Genomic DNA, 19,346 nt, shown 5'->3' with positions numbered 1-19,346 from the left:
GGGCAGACCTCATTGCTCGCTAGAACTACCTGAAGGGGAGCTGTAACCAGGCAGGGGTTAGTCTCTTCCCTCAGGCCCCCAGGGACAGAACAAGAGGACACAGCCTCAAGCTGTGCCAGAGCAGGTTTAGGCTGGACATTAGGAAAGAATTCTTCATGGAGTGACTGACATTGAAATGGGCTGCCTGGGGAGGATGGTGGAGTCACCATCCCTGGAGGTGCTTAAAAGGAGGCTGGATGAGGCACTTAGTGCATGGTTTAGTTCATTAGAAGGGTTAGGTGATAGTTGGACTTGATGATCCGAGAGATCTTTTCCAACCTAGTTAATTCTGTGATTCCATGAAAAGGTGTCCTCTGCAAGGAGCTGCTAGCCACAGAATGTTGGAGATTGGAAGGGACCTCCACCAATTCCAAAGCAGGATACCATAGGGTAGGAACGCATCCAGGTGGGCTCGCAAAGTCTCCAGAGGAGACTCCACAACTTTTCTGGGCCGCCTGTTCCAGTGCTCTGTCACCCTCACTGTAAAGAAGTTTCAGGCTTGCACCAAGAGCAGTGTGGGCAGCAGGGTGAGGGAAGTGATCCTCCCCCTCTACTCTGCACTGCTTATACCCTACCTGGAGTACTGCATCCAGTTCTGGAGCCACTATTACAAGAGGGATAAGGATATGCTGGAAAGTGTCCAGAGAATAGCCATGAGGATGATCAGAGGGCTGGAACTACTATGCTGTGAGGAGAGACTGAGGGTGTTGGGGATGCTTAGTCTGAAGAGAAGGCTCCCAGGTGACCTTACTGTGGCCTTTCAGTACCTTAAGGGGGCTACGAGAAAGCTGGGCAAGGACTTTTTAAGCTGTCAGGTAGTGAAAGGACTGGGGGGAATGGAGCAAAGCTGGAAATGGGTAAATTCGGCCTGGATGTAAGGGAGAAGTTCTTAAGCATGAGGGTGGTGAGAGCCTAGAACAGGTTGCCCAAGGAGGTGGTGGAAGCCTCATCCCTGGAGGTGTCTAAGGCCAGGCCGGATGAGGCTCTGGCCAGCCTGATCTAGTGTGAGGTGTCCCTGGCCATTGCGGGAGGCTTGGAACTGGCTGATCCTTGTGGTCCCTTCCAGCCCTGACTGACTCTGGCATTCTATGATTCATGTTGAGATGAAACCTTCTATGTTTAAGTTTGCATCCATGGCTCCTTGTCTTATGACTGTGCACCACTAAAAAGTCACTGTCCCCATCCACTTGACACCCACCCTCAGATATTTACACAGACAGATAGAAGGTCTCCCTCAAGCTGACAGGCTCAATGCCGGGAGCACAGATTCCCACGGAGTATGTGATGAAGACAATGGTGAGGGAGGTTGCCTCCTTGTAGCCCATGGAGATTAACAGTGGAGCAGATACCCTCCTACAGCCTGTGGAGGATTCCATTACAGAGCAGATGGACAATCAAAGGAGGCTGTCATCCGGTAGCACACCTGCACTGGAGCAAGCTTCCAGCAGGACACTGTGGCTCAGCAAAGGGAGGAGCCCACAATGGAACCTGTTTGACCCCACAGAGAGCCCGCACTGCAGACTCATCGGTTCCTGATTCTGAGGGCTCCACGCTGTGGAAAGAGTCCACACTGGAACAGTTTATGAAGAACTGCCACACATGGGAGGGACTCACACTGGAAAAAGCTTGTAGAGGATTATCTCTCTCAGGAGGGACACCATGCTGGAGCAAGACACAAAGTGCTCAGTGACACCCCTATTCTTATGTTGACCCATAAGCCTCTTACACAGGATCAGAGGATGTCAGGGCTTGGAAGAGACACAAACATATCATCCAGTCCAATCCCCCTGCCACAGCAGGACCATACAAAATAGCTCAGGTCACACAGGAACACATCCAGGCAGACCTTGAAAGGCTCCAGAGAAGGAGACTCCACAGCCTCTCTGGGCAGCCTGTGCCAGTGCTCTGGGACCCTTACAGGAAAGAAGTTCCCCCTTGTGTTGGGCTGGAACCTCCTGTGCTGCAGCTTCCATCCATTGCTGCTTGTCCTGTCCCAGGGAGCAAGTGAGCAAAGCCTGTCCCCCCCACCCTTGACCTGCAGCCCTCAGATAGTTATAGACATTGACTAAATCCCCTCTCAGTTTTCTCTTCTCCAGACTAAAAAGGCCCATCTTTATTTTGTCTTTCCTGTCCAGCTGAGGAGGAAAGTCATAGAGCATCTTTGGTTGGTAAGTGGTATCCAGTCAAGGTTATTACACCACAAACTCTAAGAAAAATCTCTCAATAAATAGCTGTCAATAGTGAAGTGAAAGAAGCTTTTCAAGCAGGGTGAGGGACATATGCCCTGGCAACTCTTTCCACACAGCTTTTCATTCTACTTGGACACAATTTATGCAATTAATTTTTTTCAGGCTCTGTTTTTTAGGACAAAAGAAATTGTATCCATGCAAAGACAAACAGCATCATAGTATCAACCAGGCTGGAAAAGACCTTCAAACTCATCCAGCCCAGCCTAGCACCCAGCCCTGGGTAATCAACCAGACCATGGCACTAAGTGTCCCAGCCAGGCTTGGCTTCAACACCTCCAGCCACAGCCACTCCACCACCTCCCTGGGCAGCCCATTCCAATGCCAATCACTCTCTCTGCCAACAACTTCCTCCTAACATCCAGCCTAGACCTGCCCTGGCACAGCTTGAGACTGTACCCCCTTGTTCTATTGCTGGGTGCCTGGAAGCAGAGCCCAACCCCACCTGGCTACAGCCTTCCTGCAGGTAGTTATAGACAGCAATGAGCTCTGCCCTGAGCCTCCTCTTCTCCAGGCTAAACAACCCTGACTAGCAGACTGCTCACATAGGCAGAGATAAGGCTAAGCCACACAGAAGGCATTTGGGACTCCAGCAAAGTAAACCAACTAGAGAATTAAGCATCCTAAAAGTGAAACCCTCTCTAACCATCCACTCAAAGGAGGAGACAGAAATCTATGTGCAGTCAAGATGCTATGACACAGTGCGACAGCTCACAGGGCTGGAACGTGGTCATGGATGGCTGTGTCCTCTTCAGGGAAGACAGGTCAGCAGGGCAAGGTGCTGAAGTTGCTCTTTATGGGAGGGAGCAACACGAATGTTCTCAGTTCTGTGCAGGGATGGAAGAGTGGCAAGGTGAGAGCTTGTGGGTGCAAATTAAGGGGCAGGCTAGCATGGGTGATACAGACTGTTGTGGGTGTTTATTACAGACCACCTGATCAGGATAAGGAAGCTGATGAGGCCTTCTACAGGCAGCTGACAGCAGCCTTGCAATCACAGGCCCTGGTTCTCATGGAGGATTTTAACTACTCAGATACTTGCTGCAAGGGCTGCTCAGCAGCCAGCCACGGTCTAGGAGGTTCCTCCAGTGCACTGATGACAACTTCTTGATGCAAAAGGTGCAGGAGCCAGCTGGGAGAGAAGTGCTGCTGGACCTGACACTCGCCAACAAGGAGGGTCTGGTTGAAGCAGTGAAGGCTCAGGGCAGCTTTGGCTGCACCAACCATGAGATGGTGGAGTTCAGGATCTTGTCTGGTAGGAACAGGATATCAAGCAGGACTACAGCCCTGGCTGTCAGAAGGGCCAAGTTTGGCCTTTTCCAGCAATTGCTGGGAGGAGTCTCATGGGACAGGGTACTAGAAGGCAGAGGGGCCTATGAGAGCTGGTTGATGTTTAAGGACCTCCTCTTCCAAGCTCAAGATCAGAGCATCCCAGCAAGGAGGAAATCGAGGAAGGGAGCCAGGAGACCTGCATGGGTAAGTAGGGAACTGCTGGGCAAACTTAAGCAGAAGAAGAGAGTCTACAGGTCATGGAGGAAGGGGCTGCTCCCCTGGGAGGAGTATAGGACTGCTGTCAGAGGATGGAGGGAGGCAACTAGGAAGGCTAAGGCCTCGTTGGAACTCAACCTTGCAGGGGAGGTCAAGGACAACAGAAAGGGCTTCTTCGAATCCACTGCAGAAAAAGTGACAGTAGAGGCAGTGTAGGCCCTCTGCTGAAGGAGTTGGGTGCCTTGGTGACAGAGGACACAAAGAAGGCAGAGTTACTAAATGCCTTCTTTGTCTCTGTGCTGCTGGACACTGTCCTCAGGAGCCCCTGACACTTGAGGCACCAGAGGCACGCGTGACAGAGGAGGGCTTCCCCTGGGTTGATGAGGACTGGGTTAAGGAACAGCTGAGTAATATGCATGCCCATAAGTCCATGGGTCCTGATGGCATCACCTGTGGGTGCTGAGGGAGCTGGCACAGGGCACTCTCTACCATCTTCAGTAAGTCAAGGCAGATGGGAAAGATGCCTGGGGACTGGAGGAGGGCAAACATCACTCCAATCTTGAAAAACAGTAAGAAGGAGGACCCAGGTACTGTAGACTGGTCAGACTCACCTCCATCCCCAGAAAGGTAATAGAGCCACTTGTCCTCAGCACTGTCCTTAGGCATATCAAGGACAAGAGGGTCATTAGGAGCAGTCAACATGGTATTACCTAGGGCAAGGCATGTTTGACCCACCTGAGAGCCTTTTATGAGGCCACAACCAGGTGGATTGATGATGGTAGACCAGTGGATGTGGTTTATCTTAATTTCAGTAGAGCATCTGACACTGCCTCCCACAGCATCCTTGCAGCTAAGCTGAGGCAGTGTGGTCTGGGTGATCAGGGAGTGAACTGGGAACTGGTTGAAGGAAAGAATCCAGAGAGTTGTGGTCAATGGGATGGAGTCCAGTTGGAGGCCTGTGATTAGTGGAGACCCTCAGGGGTCAGTACTGAGACCAGTTCTGTTCAATATATTCCTCAATGACCTGGGTGAGGGCACAGAGTGCACTGTCAGCAAGTGGTGACTGGGTGCAGTGGCTGCCACACTGCAGGGTTGTGCTGCCATTCAGAGAGCCTTGGGCAGGCTGAGGGTTGGCAAGAGAGAAATTTAATGAAATCCAACAAGGACAAGCGTAGAGTCTTGCACCTGGGAAAGAGCAACCTCAGTTGTCAGGATAGGTTGAGGACTGAGCTGCTCGAAGACAGTGAGGAGGAAAGGACCTGGGGGTCCTGGTGGACGGGAGGCTGACCATGAGCCAGCAACGTGCTCTGGTGGCCAGAAGAGGCAATGCCATTCTGGGGTGGATTAGAAGGGCTGTGGACAGAGGGTCAAGAGAGTTTCTCCTGCCCCTCTACTCTGTCATGATGAGGCCACATTTGGAGTACTGTGTCCAGTTCTGGGCCCCCCAGTTCAAGAGGCACATAGAACTGCTTGAGAGAGTCCACCACAGAGCCACAAAGATGAAGGGAATGGAACATCTTTCTTACAATGAGAGCCTGAGGGAGCTGGGGCTGTGCTGCTGGGAGAGGAGGGGACTGAGAGGTGACAAAGTGACATATAAAGACATAAAGGTGAGTGCCAGGAGGCTGGAGCCAGACTCTGCTGAGTGATGCCTGATGACAGGACAAGGAGCAGTGGGTGGAATCTGAGGTATAGGAAGTTTCATTTAAACATGAGGATGGTGACTATGGAACAGGCTGCCCAGGGTGGGTTGTGGAGTCTCCCTCTCTGGAGATACTCAAAACCTGCCTGGATGCGTTCCTGTGTGATGTGGCCTAGGAGATCCTGCTCTGGCAAGGGGGCTGGACTGGATGAGCTCTGGAAGTCCCTTCCATTCACTGACATTCTGTGAAAGCAAATGACCCCTTACAACATAAAACTCAAGTCTCCCACAAAAAACACATTCACCAAGAGAAAAATCACCCTAGGAAAATAAGCATCATCTTGATATACCATGCACCTGAACCAGATGACCCTCAAAAGCACCTTCTAACATATTGTGTCATTTTGTGGAAAGCAAGGATCAAAGCCACCACATTGAAATGTGGAAAACCTGTGCCCAGTTCTTTACTCCAGATAAAGGCTAAGAAACTGGACTGTTGTAATGGCAATCCATCATCTTCACATCCACAAATCTGACCTCATGAAAGTAGGCTCTTATGAATTAGAGGCTAGTGACTCTTAATTCTCCTTTTCTCTCATTTACATCCCCACTTCTTAAGTGCACAGAACCTCTCAAGTACGAGAGTGTTCTGCTCTCTTCTCTGGCGGTCAAGAGGACTATTAGCTATCCTGCAATCCACAGCTCCAGCCACACGGGAGAAAGCAATTTCCATTTCCTCCCTCTTTTGTGACCGAGTGGTTGTAGCACATTTTATTCCAAATTAGATACTGAGCATCCTTTCTCTATGAAGAATTGAGCTCTCTAAAACCAAGATCTGTTAATAAAATCCTGCCTGCATTTTGGTGATGACAAAACAAAGAGAAGACAGAACACAGAAGATGAACGTAGCGTTCCTGCATGCTCCCCATTTTGTCTTCAGGAAGTGAGGGGAAATAAAATAAATATCTTTTTGTTAGTCATGCCACTGTGACTCCTACCACTGCATGCAAAGGGTTAATGAACTAAATCCTCCCCGAGAGTTCAAGCCACTGTGCACAAGTACTGTTGTGACCAGATTGCAAAAGAATGGAAACACAGTAAATCATCCCATTTTTTTCTGAGAAATTGTAGGACTATGCTCTGAATTTCCAGGAACAGAAGAGCAACGCTGCCAGTTCTCACTGCTGCATCTTGATTGAAGACTTTGAGAATTTGGAAAGGGCTCCTGAAAGCCACTAAAAGTATTGATTTTTCTTCCACAGAACTAGAGATTGTTTCTAGGCGATGTGGCTGGTTTATGTGCTAGCTCCCCAGAAAGCGTTTTTTTGTCTTACATTTATTTGAAAGAAGTTCTTAAGACCTGAAAGCTGCAAACACTGCCAGAGAGACCAGTGAAAGTCAGAGATTATCTTGTCCAGCTCCCCCAAAAACAGAGCAAGGATGTGCTACAGGCTGGGGACAAAGTGGCCAGGAAGAAAGGGACCTGGGGGTACTGGTACAGAGGAGCTGAAGATGAGCCAGCAGTGTGCCCAGGTGGGCAGCAGAGCCAATGGCATCCTGGCCTGGATCAAGAACAGTGTGGTCAGTAGGACAAGGGAGGTTATTCTGCCCCTGTACTCAGCACTGGTGGCCACACCTTGAGTGCTGTGCCCAGCTCTGGGCCCCTCAATTAAAGAGTGATGTTGAGGTACTGGAACATGTCCAGAGAACAGCACCAAGGCTGCTGACTGGCATTGGAATGGGCTGCCCAGGGAGGGGGTGGAGTCACTGTCCCTGGAGATGTTCAAGCAAAGCCTGGATGAGGCACTTAGTGCCATGGTCTGGTGATTGGATAGGGCTGGGTGACAGGTTGGACTGGATAAGATTGGAGGTCTTTTCCAACCTGGTTGAGCAACGTGGGCAAGAAGGCATCTAGAGTACATACTCATTTATCCAAATTCCTGTTTCTCTTGTGCTGTGCATTGAACACAATCCCAAACTCCAACACAATTTCTTCTAAACACTGAAGTTACAGCACTAAGGTCCCAACCTTGAGGACTCTGGAGGAATGTTTCCTACAGCTTTTCATTCACATTAAGTCAGAAAATGGACTGAAAAAAACAAAACCAAAATACTTCATTACACTCTACAGCTTATTTATTTTAACCTCCTTTCAACATTTTACCACACAATACTGGCACCGTAGGCAAATTTGAAAGACAAGCTGATGAAAGCTTCTAAGATTCATCAGGGGTGGAAAAACAGATGTTCAGGGTTCCTTAATCAAGCTTCACTTTTGACAGAAAGCACAGTAGTTGCGAAAGGGCTCCAAAGCTAGTCCTCAACACAGTTACAAGCACCTTGGTTAGTCAACACACAGTAAGCTGTGACCAAAAATAGTTACTAGGGAGTCACTTTCCCACCATCTTAACTCATGTTGCTTCGAAGTTTTAGCCTCTTGACCTCCCCATATTAAAAGATTACCTACAGGGTTTATAGGAACAAGAGGAAGTACCATGGAAAACTCACATTCTAACTGCTTATGAACCACTCAAGTCATTCAGACCTCAGTCTAACCTCCAGAACAGAATTTGCAGGTCAAAATGAACTGTCCAAAAGGTCTCATTTCTTTTACATAGCTCTCTTCCCCCTCAGCTTTGCATCAGGACTCGGATGATCCTCTAAATCAATCAGAAGCAGAATTTTACAATGCATCAAAAATACAAAGCTGGGGCATATCTATTCACATGTCCGTAAAAACCACAGATCCAAGCAGAGTAGCAGGTTCTCAAGGCACCAAATTTCTATTCTACTTTTGTAACTGCAAACAGAGTTATGAAAGGAACACTTATGTTTTTTCCTGTTATCAGGTACACACAACCAATTCAGCATGTACTAACAGCAGGATTTTTAACTAATCTGAAGCTTCCTGTTGGGGAAAAAGTGTAAACTGGCACATTACAAACCAGATGTATAAACCTTAGAGAGATTTGCTGAGGATTTTTTTGTTCTCATTTGGGTTTTTCTTTTCTTTCAAGGGAGTAGCATGACTGCAGTAATCACTGCTAGTAATGCTTCTCTGGGGATAAACAGGGTTCAATGGCAGATGTTTATTTTTGTAGCTCTTAGAACTGAATCCTTAGGGTGGTAAGCACACTGAAAACAAGATCAAAAAACAGGCCATGTCCAAAATGGAGGCAAGGCCATTCTGGAGCACGTTAGAAAGGCTGTGATAAGTAGGTTGAGAGAGGTTCTCTACTCTGCCATGGTGAAGCCACATCCAGAGCACTGTGTCCAGTTTTGGGCCCTCCAGTTCAAGAGGTACAGAGAACTGCTTGAGAGAGTCCAGCACAGAGAGCCACAAAGATGCTGAAGGGAATGGAACAGCTCTGTTACAAGGAGAGCCTGAGGCAGCTGGGGCTGTGCTGCTGGGAGAGGAGGAGACTGAGAGGTGACCTCAGCAATGGTTCTAAGATGTAAAAGAGGCTGGAGCCAGGCTCTGCTGAGTGATGCCCAGTGCCAGCACAAGGGGCAATGGGTGGAAGCTGAGGCATAGGAAGTTTCATTTAAACATGAGGAGGAATTTTTTCCCTGCGAGGGTGACAGAGCCCTGGCACAGGCTGCCCAGGGGGGTCGTGGAGTCTCCCTCTCTAAAGTTATTCAAAACCCACCTGGATGTGATCCTGTGTGATCTGGTATAGGAGATCCTGCTCTGGCAGGGGAGTTGGACTGGATGGAAGTCCCTTCCAGCCCCTGACATTCTGTGATTCTATGAAATAACAAACTTGCAGTTCCATTAAAAAAAGAAACAAAACACACACACACAAAACCAAGCACCAAACAAACAAACAAAACCAACCAAAATGACAGAAACCCCCCAAACCACAAAGCATGCATTTTGCCCATCACAACTACCTTAGCAGCATTGTGAGATCAAAATTCCAAATGCACTTCTGCCTAGCACCTTTCAATTGACCCGAGTTTGGTTTTGTTTTTTTTGTAATGTAATCATTGCCATATGCTGCATTGGCTGCTTAGATACAGGATAACAACCTGACAAATATAGCATCTAAGCAATCTCTGACTTTGTTTCTACAAAGACAGGACTCCTAGCAAACACTGACACATTCATGCTTTTGGGCATAAGGCATTTCAGTGGCAAGCTTGCCTGTTCACCTCTCCTCCTTCTTCTGTTTGTTTGGTTTTTACCAAGTATCCCAGATAACAAGTGGCTGTTTCAAGGACAGTATATATTAGAATGGTTTACGTTGGAAGGGATCTCAGATATCATCCAGCCCTGAACACCTCCAGGGAAGGAGCATTCACAGCCTCCCTGGGCAACCTGTGCCAGTGTTTGCTCCAGTATATATTAGTGATCCTATTTTTTCAGGAGCAGGTCGTAGAATCAACCAGGTTGGAAGAGACCTCCAAGCCCATCCAGTCCAACCTAACACCCAGCCCTGTCCAATCAAACAGACCATGGCACTAAGTGCCTCATCCAGGCGTTACTTGAACACCTCCAGGCACAGTGCCTCCACCACCTCCCTGGGCAGCCCATTCCAATGCCAATCACTCTCTCTGTGAAGGCCTTGAATACAGGATAACAGAAGCTCTGTTCCCAAACTTTAGCAAAACATGGAGCTGACAGACACTTACCAGCAGTTTGCTGAGAAGTTTGAATGCACAATCAATCACTGCAACACAGCAATGCTATGCTAGAAGGCAACAGAAACACGCAATTTTGTAACTTACTATGCGATAAGGAAGACGTAAAAAGGAGTCTGGACAGCCAGCTAAAGCCATTTGTTCCTCAAAGGTTTCTTCAAATTACATCTACTGTTTCACAGCACCTGTGGAGCACAAACAAACTGTCAGAAACCATAATGAAGACATTTCATCGACTTACTGTTGAAAACAGTTGGGAGAAGACCGAGAAGCGCAAGATGAGGTTGTAAGAACTTGCATCAGTTTGTAGTATCAAATCTGCACATTTGCTGCCCGTAGCCCAGAAAACACATTCAACCTGTTTTTTGTATTCAAAATTCCAAGTCAGCACAGTATGGAAAAGCCCAGCATCTCTATTCTCAGACTGGATAGTTGTGCCTTTATTGCCACAGACCGGGCAAAACACAAAGCATCTCTTCACACCTTGATACTAAACAATCTGAAAACTTACTGAATTGTAGACAGAACACTGGAACCTGGAAGTGAATGAAGATGACACTCACTTTTAGAATCACAGAATCAACCATGCTGGAAGAGACCTCCAAGCTCATCTAGTCCAACCTAGCACCCAGCCCTGGCCAATCAACCAGCTCATGGCATTAAGTGCCTCATTCAGGCTTTGCTTCAACACCTCCAGGGATGGTGATTCCACCACCTCCCTGGGCAGCCCATTCCAATGCCAATCACTCTCTCTGGCAAGAACTTCCTCCTAACATCCAGCCTAGACCCTCCTTGGTGTAGCTTGAGATTGTGTCCCCTTGTTTTGTTGCTGATTGCCTGGAAAAAGAGACCAATCCGACCTGGATACAGCCTCCCTTCAGGTAGTTGTAGAGCAACAAGGTCTGCCCTGAGCCTCCTCTTCTCCAGGCTGCTCAGCCTCTCATCATAGGACTGTGCTCCAGGCCTCTCACCATCTTTGTCACCCTTCTCTGGACACTTACCAGCATCTCAACACATCTCTTGAATTGAGTAGCACAGAACTAGACACAGCACTCAAGGTGTGGCCTGAGCAATGCTGAGTACAGGGGCAGAATAACCTCCCTTGTCCTGCTGGCCACACTGCTCCTCAGCCAGGCCAGGATGCCACTGGCTCTCCTGCCCACCTGGGCACACTGCTGCCTGCTGGCTCATCTTCAGCTGCTACTCTACCAGCACCCTCAGGTCCCTCTCTGCCTGACTGCTCTCCAGCCACTTTATCCCCAGCCTGTAGTGCTGCTTGGAGGTGTTGTGGCCAAAGTGTAGAACCCTGCACTTGGCCTTGCTCATTCTCATTTCATTGGCCTCTGCCCACCCATCCAGCCTGTTGAGGTCCCTTTGCAGGGCTGTTCTACTCTCCAACAGATCAACATCTGCACTTGACATCATCTGCAAACTTACTGATGATAAACTCAATCATTTAGGTTTGAAAAGATCATGGAGATCATTATGTAGCATTAGCCTTCAACACCTCTCATGGCTTTACCCTCCTGCAATATATCAAATAAAGCTCTTGCTGTAAATCTGCATCCAAGTCTTGCATTTCCACTTCTGATTATTGGCAGCAACTTCAGAAGGTGAGCAGGGGTTGTTTTAAACATTGCTTTCCATCATTAGACAGATCTTCAAAAGAAATCTACTGTAAACATATTTGGAGGTACACTTGGCTAAAGAACTAAAAATGGCAGAAGAGAAGGCAGTATTAAGCCAGTATCCAGAAAGTGATTTTAACTGCTGCTTCACAACAAAAGAAACAAAATATAAACAAAGATAGAACTATTTGCTGGCTCCAGCAGTCCTCCCAAGGAGCGGCATTCAGCTAGAGATATCCCTGCAGAACAAGACAAGTGATGTCACCTTTGAGCAGATGAACGAAAGGGTGACTGGGGCAGAAAAAGCAGACTGCAAAGCAGAGCAGGAACTTACACTCCTACCATAACTGAACTCCCATCTTTACTGTTAACTACCTGTTATGTATTCAAAACAAAAGCCTGAGTTTTAAAGAGACTACCCAAAGCTTCCCATCAGCACAAACTGTCAGCAGCAGATGGCAAATCTCCCAGCAGAGTTTGAGACAGTTATGGACAAAGATACAAAGCATCTTGTGAAAACTGCTCCCAAAAGAGTTGTCACCTATGGTCCACATAAACCATGCATCCATGGAAGAAGCTTTATCTTATCTAATTCCAGCATGTTAGCAAGATATATGGTAACCACCTTCTCCATCAGAAAGGTAGGCAAAATGCTGGGAGCTTCTTTCCAGGTATGGGTTCCTGGGCTTCTGCAGTATTCCTGGGGTAGCAGCCTTCTGGAATCAATGATGGGGTGAGGGACCTGGAGCACAGCCCTGTGAGGAGAGGGTGAGGGAGCTGGGGGTGTGCAGCCTGCAGAAGAAGAGGAGGCTCAGGGCAGAGCTCATTGCTCTCTACAACCACCTGAAAGGAGGTTGTACCCAGGCACTCAGGGACAGAACAAGAGGACACACCCTCAAGCTGTGCCACAGCAGCTTTAGGCTGGATGTTAGGAAGAAATTCTTCATGGAAAGAGTAATTGGCATTGGAGAGATAGTGGAGTCACCATTCCTGGAGGAGTTTAAGAGGAGGCTGGATAAGGCACTTCGTGCCATAGGTTAGTGAATTAGAAGGGTTAGGTGATAGGTTGGACTCAATGATCCTACTGGTCTATTCCAACCTGGTTAATTCCATGATTCATATCCCAACTACTTTGGGAGGAAGATGGTTTAGGCAACAGTAAGTTTTAAAATCTCTTTAACCAAAGATGCACACATCAAGTTGTTTATTCTAGATTATCTTTTGCATAGCTTTTACTTAAGTTTAAAACCAAATTTGCATTAAGAGAGAGGGCACAAGACCACCTCAAACATCTAACCCTGTAGCATTTGCACTGTTGCTAGACTTTAAACTCATGAACAGTGGTCTACAGTCAGCTTTTAAGATAGGCCTGAACATTTCACTTTCAGGGCAAGACCACCTGATTTGTTCTGAGAGAAGTAAATGCAAATGCATGGAAACCTCTTATCTCAGGTGATGTATGAAGAAAGAGCAAGAGAAAGCAAGCAAGAGAGAATAGAGAGAGGAAAATGGAAAAAAAGAAGGCTTTTAAGAAGCACACTCTTTTGTAAATACATCTAAAGTGAAATTAGGGAAGCCACTGGAATAAACCTTCTGAAGTTGGTACAATGCAAGAAAGAGAACTGTAGGATTACCCAAAAAAAAAAAAAAACCAAACCACAAAGTTTAGGTAAAGGATTAAGAGCAAAAACAAATAAATGAGCCTTACTTTTCAACAGTTTATGTTTATTATCACTTCAGAATCTAAAGAACAGAAAAAGGCATGGCCTGAGTATAAAACATTTGTCTTGCAGTGTTTTCAGCAAAAGGCACTGATTCGCTTCCAGCAAAATGGATTAAATATCTTCCTAAACAATATCAGACCAACCTGTCCACTCCAGGGTGTGCTACAGTTTGTGCCACATTCCCATTACACCAATGGAGAAGCTTAAATTACCTCCAATGATAGTTGTAGTCAAGACTGCATCATTCTCAAGACCCATTTGTTTCAGTGCTACATTGGCAGTATAGGTTTGCTAACAGTGCAGAAACAAAGGAAAGCAATAACCTCTAGTCACTCACACAGTAACACTGATTGAAAATCACAGCTTTCCTCTCTGTCCAAAAGCCCAAGGGATGGTGCGAGAGGAAGCACTTTGGCTTCTTCGACCTTGGGGGAACTTCTACTGAGCCAGACCTGCTTGATCATGATGGGGTTCAGTTATCTAAGAGGGGCAGGAGAGTCCTGGCACTGGAGTTGGCAGGGCTCATTAGGCAGGCTTTAAACTAGATCTGAAGGGGGTGGGTAAGGCAATTACTCTCTCTGAGAAGGAGAGAGTGGGAAGGAAACTAGAGATAATTGGGGAATCGAGAGCCCAGCTGAAGTGCATCTGCACCAATGCACACAGCTTGGGTAACAAGCAGGAGGAACTGCAAGTCCTGGTCCACCAGGGTGACTATGAGATAGTTGCCATTTCAGACACTTGGTGGGATGACAGGCATGGTTGGAGTGCTATACTGGGGGGATACAGCCTCTTCAGGAGAGATAGGCAAGGGAGAAGAGGAGGAGGGGTAGCCCTGTATATTAAGGAGTCACTCCATGTCACTGAGCTTGAGGTGAGGGACGAAGGGGTTGAGAGCTTGTGGGTTAAAATCAGAGGGAGGACTAACAAATCTGACATCCTGGTTGCAGTCTGTTACAGACCACCCAACCAGGATGAGGAAACAGATGAGATATTTTACAAACAGTTGGAGGCTGTCTCAAGATCATCAGATCTTGTCCTTGTGGGTGACTTTAACCTGCCAGATAGCTGCTGGGAACTTAATTCAGCAGAGAGGAGGCAGTCCAGGAGATTTCTAGAGTGCATGGAGGACAGCTTCATGACCCAGCTGTTAAGTGAGCCCACTAGGGGTCAAGCTCAGCTTGACCTGCTGCTCTCCAACAGAGAAGGGCTGGTAGGAGATGTGACAGTGGGAGGCTGCCTGGGGTGTAGTGATCATGAGATAGTGGAGTTTTCAATATGCAGGGAGATAGGGAGGCACTACAACAAAACCTACACTTTGGACATCCAGAGGGCAAACTTCAATTTGCTTAAGAAACTTATTTGCAAGGTCCCCTGGGCAGCAGTCCTTGAGAACAAAGGGGTCCAGGATGGTTGGACCTACTTTAAACAGGAGCTCTTGAAGGCACAGGAGCTGGCAGTTCCCATGTGCCCAAAGATGAGCCGGCGGGGAAGGCGACCAGCCTGGATGAGCAAACAGCTCCTGAAGGAATTGGGGGAGAAAAAGAGGGTGTATCACCTCTGGAAGGAGGGGAAGGCTTCTCCTGATATATTTAAGGAGGTAGCCAGATTATGCAGGAGAAAAATTAGAGAGGCTAAGGCCCAGCTAGAACTTAGGCTGCCACCTCTGTGAAGGATAATAAAAAGCACTTTTATAAATGTATCAGTGCTAAAAAGAAGGGCAAGAAGAGCCTCCACCGCTTACTGGACCAGGAGGGGAACACTATAACTGATGATGAGGAAAAGGCTGAGGTCCTGAATGCCTTCTTTGCCTCAGTTTTCAACAGCAAGGAGGGAGGAGTTCAGGGCAAGTGGCCTCTTGAACTGGGGATGGGGTCGGGGAGCAGTGTGTTCCCCTGGAAATTCATGAAGAATTAGTTCAGGACCTGCTGAGCCACCTGAACACCCACAAGTCCATGGGACCAGATGGGATCCATCCCAGGGTGCTCAGAGAGCTGGCAGCTGAGCTGGCCAAGCTGCTCTCCATCATTTTCCAGCAGTCCTGGCTCACCAGAGAGGTCCCAGGAGACTGGAAAATGGCCAACGTGGTCCCCATCCACAAGAAGGGTTGGATGGAGGAACCTGGGAACTACAGACCTGTCAGCCTGACCTCAGTGCCAGGGAAACTGATGGAGCAGGTTATCCTGGGGGTGATAAGAGCACACCTGAGGGATGGCAAAGAGCTCAGGTCCAGCCAGCATGGGTTTAGGAAGGGCAGATCCTGCCTCTCCAACCTGATCTCCTTCTATGATCAGGTGACTGCTTGGTGGCTGTGGGGAGGCCTGTGGATGTGGTCTATCTGGACTGCAGCAAGGCCTTTGACACTGTCCCCCACAGCAAACTGCTGGCTAAGCTGTCAGCCCATGGCTTGGATGGCAACACTCTGTGCTGGGTTAGGAACTGGCTGGAGGGCCAAGCCCAGAGAGTGGTGGTGAATGGTGCCACATCCAGCTGGCAGCTGTCACTAGTGGTGTCCCTCAGGGATCAGTGCTGGGCCCTATCCTCTTTAACATCTTCATAGATGATCTGGATGAGGGCATGGAGTCAGTCATCAGCAAGTCTGCAGGTGACACCAAGCTGGGGGCAGATGTGGCTGGGTTGGAGGGCAGAAGGGCTCTGCAGCGGGACCTTGACCGCCTGGACAGATGGGCAGAGTCCAAGGGGATGGGGTTCAATAGCTCCAAGTGCAGGGTGCTGCACTTTGGCCACAGCAACCCCATGCAGAGATACAGGCTGGGGTCGGAGGGGCTGAGAGCAGCCAAACAGAGAGGGATCTGGGGGTGCTGATTGATACCTACCTGAACATGAGCCAGCAGTGTGCCCATGTGGCCAAGAGAGCCAGTGGCATCCTGGTCTGCATCAGCAATGGTGTGGTCAGCAGGAGCAGGGAGGTCATTCTGCCCCTGTACTCTGCACTGGTTAGACCTCACCTTGAGTACTGTGTTCAGTTCTGGGCCCCCCCAGTTTAGGAGGGACATTGAGATGCTTGAGCATGTCCAGAGAAGGGCGACAAGGCTGGGGAGAGGCCTTGAGCACAAGCCCTACGAGGAGAGGCTGAGGGAGCTGGGATTGGTTAGCCTGGAGAAGAGGAGGCTCAGGGCAGACCTTATTACTGTCTACAACTACCTGAAGGGTGGTTGTAGCCAGGAGGAGGTTGCTCTCTTCTCTCAGGTGGCCAGCACCAGAACAAGAGGACACAGCCTCAGGCTGTGCCAGGGGAAGTTTAGGCTGGAGGTGAGGAGAAAGTTCTTCACTGAGAGAGTCATTGGACACTGGAATGGGCTGCCCGGGGAGGTGGTGGAGTCACCATCCCTGGAGCTGTTCAAGGCAAGATTGGACGTGGCACTTGGTGCCATGGTCTGGCCTTGAGCTCTGTGGTAAAGGGTTGGACTTGTTGATCTGTGAGGTCTCTTCCAATCCTAATAATACTGTGATAGCCCTACTCTAGGAACATAAAAAGCCTTTGCTCACCTTCAAGATCTGCCATCATTAGAAAGTAGTATTATAGGGATAGAACTCTATACCAATTCATGTGTGCAGCAAATAAAAACTAGTATTTAAAGGGAAAAAAAAACAACCAACCAACCAGCAACAGAAGAAAACCAGCACCTTTACTACTGTCTTTAAGCATGGTTTTTAGCAGGTCAGTTCTTTTCAGGGACCGCAACAGCCAAGTTACTACCCTCATCTATAAACACCTTAGGATGAGAGAGAAACTCCAAAGGATTTTAAACAAAACCCAAGCGATGTACTCAATCAGTGCTGCAAAATCCAGGACAGTTTGCAGCAAGGACTGCCATGCAGCATTAAGCCAGGCAGCCCGTGCTCATTCAAAACCAAACAGCTCCATCTGCTTTCACTGGCTTAAAAGGTTCTCCTTGAACAGAGTCCCCGAAAGATGTATAACAACAACAACCACCTAACGAAAAACCCACAAACAAAATCCACCCCAGACCACTAAATAGACACACACCCACGCTACAAAACCCTCACGTTTCAAAGGTCATTTTTAGTAGACTAGAGAATATCCTGAAGAAGTCTATTGTGAAGCATAGCTTCGGCGTCTCAGTCTCTCAGCAGCGTTAAATCACCTCAGATCATCTAAAGGAAGATTTATATTCACCCCACACAGAAAATACTGCAGGTTTTTAATACTCTGGAGATTACCACCACTCTGATAGGACTTGTTTCTAGTCATAATCAAAATTAGGCACCTGACAGGTTAGGTCCCCTATAGCAAATTCAGCCTGCCACCAGGTATGTGGTTTGTGATCTATTACTTGCTCTCTGCATAGTCCCAGCAGGGGAAATGGTATCTCTGCGTTCCCAGCGCTCTGGAAGCACACAGAGCCCACACACCTACAGACACCGCAGCAGGAAGATGGCAAGGGCATGGTCACTCTGCCAATTCAGGAAGTTTTCCAGTTTCCACACGTGCCATCTGTCCAAGTCCTTAAATTCAAGAGAAAACCAATTTTAACAACACAATCACTGGCAGATTAGTTAGGAACAAGAGGAGGGGTAAAAATCCCAAACATTAACCTGGCAGAGCAGCAAGACAAGCGCCATAGTTCTCAAAAACTGGAGCTGTGCTCACTTATGAAAGGTAACTTAACCAATTTGTTGGCTACTATCTCTTTTCAAGCCCTTGATACTGCATTCTTTTTCTTCTGTATGGTTCTGCTTTCCATAACTGAACTACTCCAGAGAAGGGTGGGGAGGGGAAGCCTTAACTTTTGATCTAACTTAAGACCTTTCTCCCAAAATCTCAACTTTAACACACAGATTTTAAATCCCCCCCTATTTTTTACTCTGTGCCACCATTTAATTTCTCCCATTATAGCATGAGGCTTAACAGACCAAACCTGGATTTCTGTAAGAAAACATGACAAAGTCTCACACCAACTGAGTTCGTGAAGTGTTCTCCCCTAAGCCTCTTCCAGGACGGTTTGAGTCAACTCTACTGGATTTTTCATTTAGCGTTTTGAAGAGCCAGGGGGGAAAATGCTCTGTCTCGTTGGGCCACACAGAGAAATCCACCCACCTGACTCCAGACTCCCCAGCTACGTCACAGCACCCAGGAGAGTGTTTTGGTTTGGCTTTTTTTTGCAAACCTACACACATTGCTGAAGTGTGGCTTCCAGGTAATGGACACATCTAGCAGCCCTTTACACCAACACAGGGCACAAGGACACATACACGTTGTTACTATTCCCACTGCCGTAATTACAGTGGAAATAAGATTTGGATAGAGCAGCCAGGTATGAGACATGCCAATGAGTTTTCCATAGTTGAAAGACTTGACAGCTAACAGTGCCCCCAGATGTGCAGATCTTGTCCTTGCTCACAAAAGCCCTTCTCACATGATGCAAGCCTGACCATGTAAATTGACACCTAGTTAGGGGGGGAGTGCTGATCTGCTTGAGGGTAGGGAGGTTCTACAGGGAGACTTGGACAGATTGGATCAATAGGCCAAGGACAATGGTACGTGCTTCAACAGATCAAGGGCTGGGTCCTGCACTTGGGTCACAACAACCCTATCACAGAATCAACCAGATTGGAAGCGACCTCCAAGCTCATCCAATCCAACCTAGCACCCAGCCCTACCCAATCAGCCAGACAATGGCACTAAGTGCCTCATCCAGGCTTTTCTTCAACACCTCCAGGGACAGCAAATCCATCGCCTTCCTGAGCAGCCCATTCCAATGCCAATCACTCCCTCTGGGAAGGACTTTCTCCTAACATCCAGCTCAGACCTCCCCTGGCCCACTTTGAGACTGTCCTCTCATTCTGTTATGCATCACTATAGGCTTGAAGTGTGGCTGGAATGTTTTCTGGTGGAAAAGGATCTGTAGATTCCAAGCAACTGAATATGAGCCAGCAGTGTGCCCAGGGGGCAAAG

The 19,346-nt window shown here is 48.0% G+C and overlaps 1 protein-coding gene across 2 annotated transcripts in view; it reads right to left on the bottom strand.

Moving 5' to 3' along the window:
- GRB10 (growth factor receptor bound protein 10) overlaps positions 1 to 19,346 on the bottom strand; it is a 191,555-nt gene that overhangs the window by 129,566 nt on the left and 42,643 nt on the right. For both annotated transcript variants that reach the window (XM_064160740.1, XM_064160741.1), the window contains exon 2: positions 10,144 to 10,241. In XM_064160740.1, coding sequence (XP_064016810.1) covers positions 10,144 to 10,194 — 51 coding nt within the window. In that variant the 5' untranslated portion in view covers positions 10,195 to 10,241. The remainder of the gene's footprint in view (positions 1 to 10,143; positions 10,242 to 19,346) is intronic.

The sequence above is a fragment of the Pogoniulus pusillus genome, chromosome 21 (assembly GCF_015220805.1).
Source record: "Pogoniulus pusillus isolate bPogPus1 chromosome 21, bPogPus1.pri, whole genome shotgun sequence".
Taxonomy (NCBI): Eukaryota; Metazoa; Chordata; class Aves; order Piciformes; family Lybiidae; genus Pogoniulus; species Pogoniulus pusillus.
The sequence above is the reverse complement of the archived record's forward strand: the minus strand, read 5'-3'. Positions and strand labels throughout refer to the sequence as shown.